This window comes from Chaetura pelagica, unplaced genomic scaffold (genome assembly GCF_000747805.2).
Source record: "Chaetura pelagica isolate M959 unplaced genomic scaffold, ChaPel_1.0 scaffold436, whole genome shotgun sequence".
NCBI classification, from domain to species: Eukaryota; Metazoa; Chordata; class Aves; order Apodiformes; family Apodidae; genus Chaetura; species Chaetura pelagica.
Window position 1 is genome coordinate 4,964,410 of NW_009953651.1, and position 13,792 is coordinate 4,978,201.

The 13,792-nt window shown below is 37.7% G+C and overlaps 1 protein-coding gene across 1 annotated transcript in view; it reads right to left on the minus strand.

Annotated features, from left to right (window-relative positions):
- Nucleotides 1–767: 767 nt before the first annotated feature.
- Nucleotides 768–13,792, minus strand: part of PCGF6 (polycomb group ring finger 6) — a 23,526-nt gene continuing 10,501 nt past the window's right edge. The window contains exons 7-9 of the mRNA XM_010000094.1: nucleotides 13,522–13,620; nucleotides 6,660–6,746; nucleotides 768–824 (exon numbers count right to left, since the gene is read on the minus strand). Of these exons, the coding sequence (XP_009998396.1) occupies nucleotides 768–824; nucleotides 6,660–6,746; nucleotides 13,522–13,620 (243 nt within the window). The remainder of the gene's footprint in view (nucleotides 825–6,659; nucleotides 6,747–13,521; nucleotides 13,621–13,792) is intronic.

Genomic DNA, 13,792 nt, shown 5'->3' on the forward strand with positions numbered 1-13,792 from the left:
ATTATTTTACATACAACAAGCAGGTACAAAGGGGTGCTACTTTTTTTTTTTTCATGCATAGTTCAACCAGCTTACAGCCAGCTCATCTCCATTAAGACTAGAGATGTATGATCCACCATTTGGTATAAGCCAAACTACCAGTAAAAATGTTTCCAGTGCAAATAAAATTGTCTTTCTTCAAGAAAAACAACTAAACTTAATGCTACTTCTCAAATACAATGCTTATGATATGCCATTTTCTACCTATTTTGGTCTGCATTTCTTAAGTTCCCTTCCTCTACCTGAATCACTTCTGAAGACAGATGATCACAGTACACTTTTAGGCAAATTACTGTCTCCTCCCCAGAATAAATTTTACTGCCCACTGAAGATCATCCCTGAGAGCACTGTTCTAGCTAGACACTTAGAAAGCAGTATCTCATAGCTTAGAGGAAAAAAAAGGCTGTTCAGCTTGTGAGACCTTGTTAAACCACAAGAAAGTAAAAAAATGCAGCTACTCTGAGCATTGAAATTCCCTGAGCTGAGTGAAATTCGAAGACAGTAATTTGTGACATAAAGCATAGCCACATCTCTAGCTGTACTTACAGAAGCTGTAATTTTTTACAGTGGTAAAGTCAGACGTTAAATTGCAAGCATACAGCAGTTAGTGGTGGTTCCTTTTACTTGCTTCCTGTCACAGGAAATATGAGGGCCTTCTTTGGTGAAAAACAGCAGTGAAGAAGCCTGATGACTTCAGATTCTTTTGCCTTCTGATATTCCAGCTATCTTTAAGTAACATTTAGTGGAGATACCACCAGGCCATAGTGCAGTACAAGTAAACCATCCTAGAGAGAAGAGAAAAAAACTGTATCATCACACCACCTTCTTCATGAGACTTTTTGTCACCAGCTGGTATGACAGACACTGCAATGTGGCAGAACCTCTGTGTCAATGTCACTCACCATTTTATACCATGTTCCTTGCCAGTTTTGAAATACAAAGGCTAATAATTATATTCCTCTCTCCTTTTTGAGATGGAGAAGGGTTTTGTTTTGTTTAAAAAAACGTAAAACCTGGTACTTTGGTTTTATTTTGAAGTTATAATGGAACTATCTCATTGTCATGCAATAGTCTCTCATTTACAACACATGCTGCTTTCCACACGATGCTGTGTGGCAGAAAAAAAAGTAATCAATTAAGTAGTTCTAGAAGGTGCTGCCAAAAGCTGCACTGGAAGAGTTCAGACTACTACTACACATTTATTAAGTAATGAATGCAAGGGATAAAAAAAAAACCACCCTATTTTTTAAGTCATATTCCTGATACTGCCCCACATTATAAAAGAAAATCTTTCACCTGTGAAACAGGACACTTCCCAACTCATTACTCTTACTTATGTCACGCAATTCACACACAGATGAAAGGTTTTGCATCAGTCTGCTTCTACCTTTGATCCACTGGGAATGTGACTACTTGTATTAGATCTACTTATAGGGACAGACTTCAAGTTTTCTTTTAAAGAGAGAACTAAACTAATCACAACTGACAGTTTAGAACTTCTACCATATTTTGCTTCTGATGTTTTTGTCTTTTAACATACAGGACCTAAGACAATTTAAGTTCCAGAGAAGTTACACAGTTCTGTGTGAGGGGGCATATCAGCATATATAAAAAACCAAAACTTTTAATGAAAATTAGTTACAAAAAAAAAACAACTAACAAGACTGTCACCACTATATAGGTTCTGTATTATAATACTGAAACAGTAAAAGTACTATATTAGTGTAAACACAGTGCTTTGGAAAAATTCTTTTTTTAACAGTAATGTATTATCTATGCAAAAATGCTGTTGACTTGTTGGTGTAGCCTCAACTACTTAAAAAAATCTAACCCATTTTTTATTGGAGAAAATTTAAAATTAAGAAATTGGTCTCAAAAAGACACAGTTTTTCCACACCTCCATAACATACTCTTTTTCCTCCCTTGGGAATTCTTTTCATAAAGTGCCTATCAACACCTTTATCTTCTGTCTGGAAGATGACCTCTTATTAGAAAAAGACGTTTTGCCTTTAGTGCCACAAAGCTCCTCCACAGCAGAAAACAACCCTAATTGCTAATGTGTATTTTAATCTCTCTTCTACTTCCAAGTTTCTTTGTCTGGCACCCAAGTTGCCACCAGAAACAAAGCCAGTGTTCTAGGGAGGGAAAAAAAAAGTAGTGCAGCAATGTTATTTTCAAGGGAAAAAGAAAGTGGACAAACTATTGGGAATTTTCAAATGTTATAGATTTATAACAAAGGGGAACAGATCTGCAATGGCAATACTTTGATCAGTTTAGCCAATGGGCTCATTTATTAAGACCTGAAACTCTGATTCTGGTTACAGATTTAGTCGTTTACTTAAAAACAAGATTAGTATTCCAAGTCAAAATAAGAGAACACCAAAAAAGGAGTCAGAAAAAAAAGTAGTAAAGTCCTAGGAGTGGCCATATATGAGGGCAAACCAAAGGACTACCTAGCCCCAGGATGAAAGCCTAGATAAATACACATGAAAAGAGCAAGTATGCTACCTCTCAATATAATTTTCCAATTTCAAAAGTCTTCTTGGGAAATCCTTGAACCCTAAGTCTAAGTAACTTTGTATCAAGAGTCTTCTGATTACTTCTATTCTATGAACTTGTCACTTCTGAAACTACAAACTTCTGCATCCACAAGTCAAATATAAAGGTAATAAAATTCAAATGCTTCACTGGACATGGTGATGTCAGTCATAAGATCTGATTGAAGACCTGAAAAAAGGGATGAAAATGCAAGCACTGAGAGAAGTGGATCCAGTAATTTTTCTAAGAACTGTTAAAACCAAATAGAAGGCTCATGTTGGAAAAGAAGGACAACATATTAAAATGCTTATAGGAAGAGAAGTTATTTTCTATGACGACAGCTCCTGATTGTCCTCACTTCTTGTTAGTTTGAACACGTACTATGAAGTTACTTATGAACCTCTTGGCACACAGTATGCTGTTACACCTTCACAAAGGTTTACTTACTCCTTGTACCTGTTAGCTGCTTCAATAGAGAAAATAAGACATACTCAAGCTTCCTTTTTTTGAGATCCATGCTACAGAAAATGTATTCTTTCAGGAATGAGTTTTCAAATGGTACATTTGGCAGTAGGACTTTAAAGAAATTATCTACCTGCACAGGAAATATCCGTGTTAAACCAAAGACCAAACCCACTGCAATTCCTTCTCTTCATTGAACAGCTGAGAGTTAACCCAACGCTGGCACTGCTTACTCTGTAATTATTAAATTTTCAAGTATTATTAATTTTTGTATGTGTTCAGCTGATTTCTCTGGATACTGTTCTTAAAAGGAAATCCAAACAGAGAATGAGCTCGCACTGCTTATTACAAATCTCAAATCAGGCTGACTCAGGCATGCCCAAAAGAAAAGCAAAAGAAAATATGAACCCTTTTTACAGCAAAACTCTCCACTGTTTTTTACCACATACTTGTGACCTTGACCTAAAAAAATTGAAAGGATTCCACCTGTTACACCCAGCTATAAACTTCAAAGTGGAACTGACAGACAGAAACATCATAGTATATATACCTTTTATGTTATAAGAATAGCAACAACATAAAGTGCCCAACTTTACAAATTCAACAGTAAAGCACTTTGACTGTGGATGTGTGCTAGGTCAGAGCAATTAAGTTAGATGGCAGCTCTTACTGCCTAGCTCAGGAGAGACCAGAAAAATACAACAGGACTGGGTTACAAAAAGGTGAGAGTCACAAAGAGACCATTATAATATGCAAGACCTCTGTGCCAAGGGCTAGGGACATAAAGGAAGCTACTCTGTTTAGCTTTTCCCATGTGTGAGCTCATTATATCCATCAGTGATGCAGAGCTCTGCGAAGGCCAATTTCAGACAAGTAAAAATAACTAGCAGCTTAGATCATGTTGCATTTGCACAGCAGAGGGGAAGAAAGTAATACAAGGAAGAAATTATATTCCCATATAGTTAATTACAATCTTCCGTCCTCGGCTGCTTGATCAAACTTAATTATAGGCAGATCTTGATGTCTGGTAACAAAACAGAGCCTTTTAAAAATTTCTCTCCTTACAGTAAATTCCACAAGTTTTACACAGTTTTAAAAATTAAGCAAAGTTGCTGCTTTTTATTTAAATTCTGTGCAGAAATTTAATGTTTTTGCCCTAAACAGAGCTAGAAAGCCTATCTCCAGCCAATTAGAAGGAATCAACCATCCACACAATTTCAGAAACATTACAGTACCTTGAGACCTACAAGATTAAGACTTAGTGCTGATATTAGTTTTTTTAGCCTACTATCAACTACTCAGGAACTAACATGTTAATTGCTTACATTCAACCACTAAAATTAGTTACCTATTTACTCCACTTAAAGTAAATTTCTATGAGGCCAGCATTGCAAATATTTATTTTACCATCAGATCCCACTTGATCTAAGCAGTTATTATTAACAGGTAAAACCCTGCTAGCTTGCAGCTATAGGAGAGTTTGATTTACTGAGGCTCTCATTGTTACTTAGTAGAAAAAAAAAGCCCATAACACCTAAAATCTTCACTAAAAAATCTTGAGCATTTAAGGACCATTCAGAAGTAAAAGCCCCTAAAAAGTTACTGTGATTATGGCCCAGAAAAAAAAATAAAAAAAATCACACAAAGTATATGTTATGCTGGATTGTGTTGGAAGAAGCTTCCAATGTAAACGCTGCCAAAGAATGTGTGTTGAAATTAATGCCTTTGGCAAAGAGAAATTTAGCTGCCATTTTAAAATCACTTTTCTCAGCAAAAAGAGTAACTGCTGGTATTAATGAACTTGCAAGTGAAAAATGCAATTCAGAAGAGCAGTTATGTTTCTCCTCTAACTGGTCTAAAAAAACTGAAGAACCCAATGTTTATTTCTTTATTTTGTATTACATAAGTAGCTACTGAACTTATTTTCTTCACATAAAGAATACATAATGAACCTGAATTTAGATGGCAAAAGCAGTTTTGAAGAGCATTTCAGCATCCTAGTGGGTGCTGTTAGGGGCCTTCCAAGCTCCAGCACTGGTCTGGAAAGGCTGGAAGATTAATGAAGGCTCAAGATGCCCCTGGAACTGAATGTAAAACCCATTAAATGTTCCTTGGCAGTTGTAGTCTCACTGGGCTGGAACAATTATGTCCCTCATAAAATTTAAGGTCTCGGTAAAAAAAGAAACAACCCTTACAATTTTTAGACTTGACCTATATTTTTTTTCTTTCTGGATAATTTAATTTTCCAAGGCTTTTCAATCCTAGAAATGCACTCTTCATTTCTGCAAAATAATAGAACGTGAGACTATAAAGCATATAAATGTCACAATTATTTCAATACCAGAACAAAGGCAATGGTGATTTATTTACAAAGTTCCTACTGTAACTACTTGGCATCCTAAGAGGTTTTGTAACAAAATGAAGAAAAACTAAGGATGAAACTGATCTTTCAAATTCCTTGGCAAAATTGACTATTGAAAGCACAAGACTTCACAAAAAGGAAAGATCATCTTCTGTTTGCTTGTCCAATAGAGCAGGCTTACAAGAATTAATCATTGGCATACTAATTTTATGATAATGAGACTTTAAACATCACTGGAGAACCTATCCTGAGATGACTGTTCTCTTTGTGAAGCTGCTGACTGGTACTTGGCCACTCAACATCAATCAGGCACATCAATTGTGGACAAGAAATGGAACAGATTAAGTCTTCCTTAGAGTGCTTCCCCAAAAGCACTTTTCATACATTAAAAGCTTTTGTGCTACCCAAAGCAGGTCAGGTTACATTTTAATTTTTCTTCATATTATATAAACAGCTAAGACATCAAGTATGGCAATTTATTCCCTTTGGCTGCAGAAGCTGAGGTATACACCATATGCGTCAAAGAATTTTAATGTCTGTCAACCCTACCAAAAGCCACATATGTCTCCCCTGACTGTGGGATCCCTCCTAGTTACTGAAATCAGGTACAGGTGATACAATGTCCAAGATACCTTAAAAACAGCTTTCCACTTCTTGCCCCTGACACAGAAGCCCTCGAGTAGTGTGAAAAGGCTCAGCAGGAAATTAAAATAGAAAAGCTCATGCAAGTGTGTGCACAAACAAGTAAAGAAAGCAGAATTTGCTACTACTTTATAGTCTGAGGGGTGACCTCATTAATGTTTTTAAATATGCAAAGGGTGAATGTCAGAAGGATGGAGCCAGGTTCTTCTCAGTGATGTCCAATGATAGGACAAGGGGCAACAGGTGCAAGCTAGAACACAGGAGGTTCCATGTAAACATGAGGAAACCCTTTTTCTCTGTAAGGGTGACAGAGCACTGGAACAGGCTGCCCAGAGAGGCTGTAGAGTGCCCTTCTCTGCAGACATTCCAAATCCACCTGAACATGTTCCTGTGTGACCTACACTAGAGGATCCTACTCTGGCAGGGGGGTTGGACTGGATCATCTTTTGAGGTCCCTTCCAACCCCTAACATTCTATGATTCTGTGAAACCATCACGCACATTCTTAGCGCGCAGCATACTTCTCAACTCTATTTATAATATAAAATAGATTTTGCACGAGAAGTCTAATGTTATAAAATAAAAAACCTGGAACAAAGCACCAGCCCAGTACATACCTGTACTGCACTGTCTCCTATGGCTTGACGAATTTCCCTCAGTGTCTGGTAGTGTTCAAGCAGGTGATCACCACATATTATGTCTATCTGTGAAAAAAAAAATACAAACACGGTCAAGTTCAACCTAGCTTGGGACTAGCAAAGCCCTGTGGAACACCACTCACAGTTAATGTACTACAATGATCCCACAAACACCCAGTTTCATTAATCAACTGCAAAAGAGGGCAAGTCGTTTGTATCACTGACAGAAAACAAGCCAACACTATCCTCACTCATAACCTGAGTGAGAAAACATGTGAATAAGTGTGCATGTTATGTCTGTTTGAACTGGTTGAAAGGAAGTAGTCAAGAGAGTTGCGGTCAATGGGACAAAATCTAGTTGGAGGTCTGTGACCAGTGGAGTCCCTCAGGGGTTGGTACCGGGACTGGTTGTGTTCAATATTTTCATCAACAACCTGGATGAGGGAACAGAGTGTGCCCTCAGCAAGTTTGCTGATGACACTAAACTGGGAGGCGTGGCTATCACACTAGAAGGCTGTGCTACCATTCAGTGAGACCTAGACAGGCTGGAGAGTTGGGTGGGGAGAAACTTCATGAAATTCAACAAGGGCAAGTGTAGAGTCTTGCATCTGGGAAGAACAACCCCATGTACCAGTACAGGTTGGGGGCTGACCTGCTGGAGAGCAGTGTAGGGTAAAGGGACCTGGGGGTCCTGGTGGACAGGAGGATGACCATGAGCCAGCAATGTGCCTTTGTGGCCAAGAAGGCCAATGGCATCCTGGGGTGCATTAGAAAGGATGTGGTTAGTAGGTCAAGGGAGGTTCTCCTCCCCCTCTATTCTGTCTTGGTGAGGCCACAGCTGTAATACTGTGTCCAGTTCTGGGCCCCTCAGTTCAAGAAGGACAGGGAACTGCTTGAAAGAGTGGAACATCTCCCTTACGAGGAAAGGCTGAGGGAGCTGGGTCTCTTTAGCTTTGAAAAGAGGAGACTGAGGGGCAGCCTCATCAAATATGTTAAGGGTGAGTGTCTGGATGACAGAGCCAGGCTTTTGTCAGCGATGTCCAGTGATAATACAAGGGGCAATGGATGCAAACTGGAACACAGGAGGTTCCATGTAAACATCAGAAAAAACTTCTTTACTGTGAGAGTGACAGAGCACTGGAACAGGCTGCCCAGAGAGGTTGTGGAGTCTCCTTCACTGGAGACATTCAAAACCTGCCTGGACAAATTCCTGTGTGATGTGCTCTAGGTGATGCTGCTCTGGCAGGGGTGTTGGACTAGATGATCTTTCAAGGTCCCTTCCAAGATTCTGTGATTCTGTGTTTGGAAAAAAAAAAAGTGTTTTAATAGAAAAGAACAGCTCAGTGTATGCCACTGTCAGCAGTTACTTCACACAGCCCTGCTTCAAAACACAATCAGTATTTCTGTGATACAAGTGACGGGCATGCTCAGCAATTCTAAGCGATGTCCTCTACTGGAGCTAAACTATGTTAATGATGTCTGCAATTCCCAAGGAGCCACTTTTAAGTGACTGCTCACAAACCCAGTAATTTTGGGGAAAAAAAAATAAAAATGAAGTCTTCTGAATTCTTTGCCTTGACTATTATGAAAAATAAGCTTCTTTATGAAGTTACTATGAATTTACTGTACATAATGTAAATTCAGACTCTAACACCCCAAATTAGAGCAGCTGACACAGTACTGTCTCTCTCTCAACTGCAGCTTTGTTAAATTTTCTTTCTGAGTAATTTCTAGATATGGAAATGAGAAGGTTCTCAACTGTGAATTAGAAGGATGAAACCTCAAAATTAAAGTTAAGAGCATGGACAATGAGCTGTCCCACAGCTTTCTGCAAGGAAAAGGTCTAGGCTCTGCCACTGCAGTAGTTGAGGATCATGCTGCAGTATCATTATGTATTCTCTTACTTGGCCGCGTCCCACTAGAGGATGCACTCTGTGCTTCAGCTCTTCTCCTCCCCTGGATTTATGCTCTTCTGCATGCTGACACACTATCTCCTATTCTTCATGAAAAGATTTAGGAAGATTTATGCCTCGTGCTGGCAGACTGCACTATTCTGAGAATCAAGAACACAGGAATTCTACTCCTTAGAGGCTCAGAAAGGTCTAATTTACTTTACTTCCTCATCTGTGTAGTAGAAGAAAAATGTAAAATACTGCATTCAGGTTCGGTTGAATTTTAATGTGCAGAAGATGTAACCTGCTTATTATTATCTCTGCTTTTAGCCTCTAGGTGGAAACTAGCAAGTAAAACCTAATCTGGACATAACATTAAACATTTATGAGATATGGATGCATGTATATATTTTCTTTTTGAAAGCTGGTGACAGACATTTCTGCTGTTCCCCATACATTTAAGAGTCTACTGTTCTTACTGCAGGAAGACAGACTTGTCTGCTTTGCCTTCCAGTGATATATAAAGAAAGTAATTAAACTCATAAGCTTACTTTCATATTTTTTATACCAAAGGCACTGAAAACTCAACCCTGCTTCCACTAAAACATATATACATACACATTTTGTATTTTCTACAGAAATAGAGAACCTAACTTATCTGACCAATATGGGATGGAATCAGACATAGCGACCACTGCTGACAAAACAGTATCAGAATGCTCATTTGAAAATATCCTACTGTTGATCCTGCTGTTCCAGTTTCAAATGGCAGTCATTAAAGATCCAGTGTCTTCTAATAAATGCAGAAGAGTATTTTACATTTCTGTGATAGAGTGCTCTGAATATCAAATGCCTAAACTCCTCATTCCAGCACAAAAGCCTGAATTTCTGCTAATTGTTATGCTAGGACTCATTCTATGAGGACTAGAAAATAAAACATACAGTGAAAAAAATCCCAGTTGAGTGTGCAAATCAGTTGCAAATTGTGTCTCAAAGGAATCCTTGTGTCACACAGGAATGAATATACTCCATTACAAAAGAAGCACCAGCAGCACAAGTGCTGTGAATTAACTAAATTTCACTGAATGGTAAAACTGAAGTGAGCTGCTACTGATAGCTCATGATACAACAATAAATCCAGTTTGACCTTTTGCTGAAAGGAAACACAAAGATGTAGCTACTTAATCCTCAGTTACTTCTGTTAAGATTCGTATTGAAATAACCTAGCCTGGCATGTTTACTATTAGAGCTATTTCTCTAAAAGCCATGATAATGGACAACTACAAAATATTACTCACCAAGAAGACAAAGATGGAAAAATTTAATGTAAAGCACATCTCACATAAGATTCATCCCAAGGGAGAATTTGGCCCAGAAAACAGCAGACCTCAATCAACAGTTTATACACCAATCCATACTATCCAGGGAAGGACAAGGAAAACAAAAAGCTTTAGAGATTGACATGAGTATCTGGGCTACTTATTAAAAAAGCTGGCAAAGCCTTCCATTTCCTCTAGCTGCTATTTACTCTTCAAAGGTAAGAGCTACTTCTACTTCTGGGCCTAAGGATGAAGAAACACAACCAGTGACTACACTGCATAATCACAGACTTTCTCCCAGTCTTTCCCCCCAGGTTGAAGCTCACACACGTAACTTTCAGGAACACACACCTGATTTTGGAACATTTCTATTCTGTAAGCTACATGAATACATTCACACCAACTGAGCAGCAAGGCTTTCAGCAATCCTCTCCTGTACTTACTGAATGAATGGCAAGAAAGGACAATGTTGCTGCAGGATGATCTCGAAGGAAATAACAGTTCAATGAAAGCTTCTCATTTTCTGTCCACTCTTCAACAGAACACCAACTGTGCAGATGTGCATCAGATATTGAAGCCAAGTACCTAGTGGATTCCAAACACCATGGCCTGTATTCAGCTCAAATTTAATGTTACCTACTTAGAATTTACCAGCTATTCCAGTTGCTCAAAATTATTTACACAAACCACCCCTCCAAAAAATTCCAGCTAGAATATTAAAGAACTTGTAATTAGAAATATATATAAACATGTACAGAAAATTAATCTTTGCCCAAAGCATAGAGATCAAAATAAAGCACCAAAAAGAGTCAACTACAGTCTGTCAGCTCAAGAGGTAGATAAAAATAAATTAATCTTTCAGATAAACTAGGGAATCTGAATCATAATCTATTTGTAAACTCAAATACAGAAACCTAAAAATAATTAGAGGCCTCAGACTAGGAAAAAAAGAGGCAGTGGCTTTAAAACTACTTTTTAGACTTGCATATATGCACATGAGTTGGATGGCTTATTTCATTAACCTCAATCCAACCCACTTCTGTAGGTCAATGAAGAAGGGCAAATATTAGCTAATATTCCACATGAACAAATTACGTCAAAGAGATTCAAGTACAGTCAGTTCAGGAGAACGGGCAAACAAGCTCTCTATCACTCAGTCACTGAATCAGCTGTAACAAGGAACAAGTAAAACATCTCAAATAAGACTTTTGCAGACTGCCAAACTAAGCTCATATTCAGTAGTAAACTGATTGCATTCACAAAATAACCACATCTTACTAGAAGTTTTAACAGCCAAACCAAGGATGCAATTGTTTTACTGAGGAGTGAAAGGAGGAAAGACTGTGTGCCCTTCTTATAGTCAAATCTTTGAGTCACAGGAAAGGTAAAAAAATACACTAAGTTTTCTGCAGATAATTGCAGGGAAAAATACTGTGAATCCAGTGCATTTCAGCTCAATAGTGCCTGAAATGTACATTTCTGAAATAAATCTTTGACTCTAGTCTCAAGTTGAATGCATCAAACTAGTCACATTTTATATGAAAAATTTATTATTTTAAGTCACGAAGAACTGGAGAGAGTTAAAAAGCAATAGTATCTATCTCTCCTTTAACATACCTACAGGAAAGCCTACAGGAAATGAACCACTGCAGTCCTCAACTCTCCTCCAAATATCTACAGCCAACTAAAAAAGCAGCCAAGTACTCTCTACATTTATATTATTTGCATATATGGTTTACAACCTATTTTCTTAAATTCTGCCTGTGCTATTTTATATTCAGATTCTCCCTAATGTTGTTTTTCAGTTTGTTTTATTTTTTAATTTTATTTTATTTTCCTGTGAAGCTGGACTAAGGATGATTTACCAGGCTTATTAATCTTCAATGACATCTCTGACATTTCTCTCTCTTTACCAACAAACCATCAACTTCAGTTTTGCATACTACAAGGACAAGGTGACAGCTCAGTACACACACTCCTTTAATCTTAACTCCCCATATGACAAAAAAATTACCTCTCAGGATATGGAAAAATGCTTTCTACTTTGCTTCCCTAATCTTTTAAAAATAAGCCTGAATATATTCACTCAATCAGTCATGATTTGTGGCATCAAAATCAACTACAGGTTACCAATGACCAAGAAAATACTAATTGAAAAAAAGTGGGAGCAGATCAGTTAAAAAAAAATAGACACAGGATCTGACTGTAGAAGAAAGCAGATTTCACATTTTCTCCAGACAGGCAGAGCTAGCACAGAAAAGACCAAGAGATTAGGACATGGCAATGCTTTTGCCTTACTCCAGAACAGCAAATTGGATACTAGTAGAGATAAAAGTGATTGAGTCAGCATCAAGCAACATCTTGACAAAGGAAGTCTACGAAATCATCAGCTTTTGAGATACAATAACATTTACTCACTAACAGTGCACCATGTCCTACCTGGTTAAGTCCAAGTAGAAAGTAACTATTGGGGGAAAAAATTCCTAGTTTTTTTTTCTATTAGATGATCTCAAGATTGCTAAATTTGAAAGACACCCAACACACAGGCCAAGATTGATTTTGGAAGATGGATAACTGCAGTTTCCATTATGGATGCTTAGTGTTCCTGAAAATGGCAATTCTGATGTACTAAAGAAAACCAATTCCTTCCCCTCAAATAACTCAATAAAGACAAGAAGTTTCTCTAGCCTCATTTTGAGGTTCTTTTGTTAATTCAGAATATCAAGTCACCACCACCTCAAAGTACAGAGGCTCTCACCAAGAGGAAACCAGCAAATGAAAACATATCACTTCTTCACAACAATGAATAATTTATATCTGATTTGCTTTGTCATCACTGAAAAAGAAAGCAGAATGAATAAATACTCATCACTGAGGCACAAAGTCATGCTGTATTGTCTCTGAAAGCTACTGCTGTATAAAACCAGCCTTGACTCCAAAGTCAGCAGTTAATTTCCACCATTTGCCTACTCACATCAGTATCAGCTTGATATAGCAATAATGGACAGCTTTAAGAATTGTTACATTTTATGGAACTCATGCACCTTCTCAGCTGTACGGTTGCTGAAATATATTGAAGAATTGATGACTGGTTTTGACATGCAACTTCTGTCAAAATGGTTGAGAAATGTTCTGCTCCTTTGAATTCTTATTTGGAGGCATGTGCCTACATTTGCATTCATACCTTTAATTTAAACACATCCATTCACAGTATCATTCTCTCTTAGCCTTGGCTTGCTTTTATACCTTTCAGTTAAATGTTACTGTTATTCAGCTCCTACCTGTCTCTGCATTCATATCCTCCCACACTTTCCTGCCTATATACTTAGTTTTATCTTTGAAATAGCAGTATATTTTGGATTCGAATTTCATCTGCTGAACTCTTACATGGAACTTTAGAAACTCTATACAAATAATAAAGTTTTATAATGATAATTTAAATACATTGCAAATTAGTTGGCAGAGTTGTACCTTGTGGATCACAACCTTTCAAACATTTTTTAATCCTTACTGCATTAAGAAAACCCACCATTACTCCTAGAATCTAATGAATAATGGAAATGCTCTGTCTGAAGCACAGGCATCACATTGATCACAGTGAGCTTGTGAGTGCTACTACAAGTGACATACCTGACAAGTAGGATCCAGATCCATTTTTCTTCTGAGGAATTTCTCTACATGTCCAATTGTTGCCTCTCCTGAAACACGCACAAACTTCTTTTCCAAAGGCTGCAAAGAATAAATATAAGATTTTAAAACAATGAACGTTTTCAGCCATCATCCCTCGTAATCCCCAAACCCAAGTGAAAGCCCAGTAAGAGAGGAGACAGCCTAAATTTCTGGACCTTTCTTTGATCTACTTCCAGATTAACACAAGGAAAGTACTAAATGTGTATTAAGA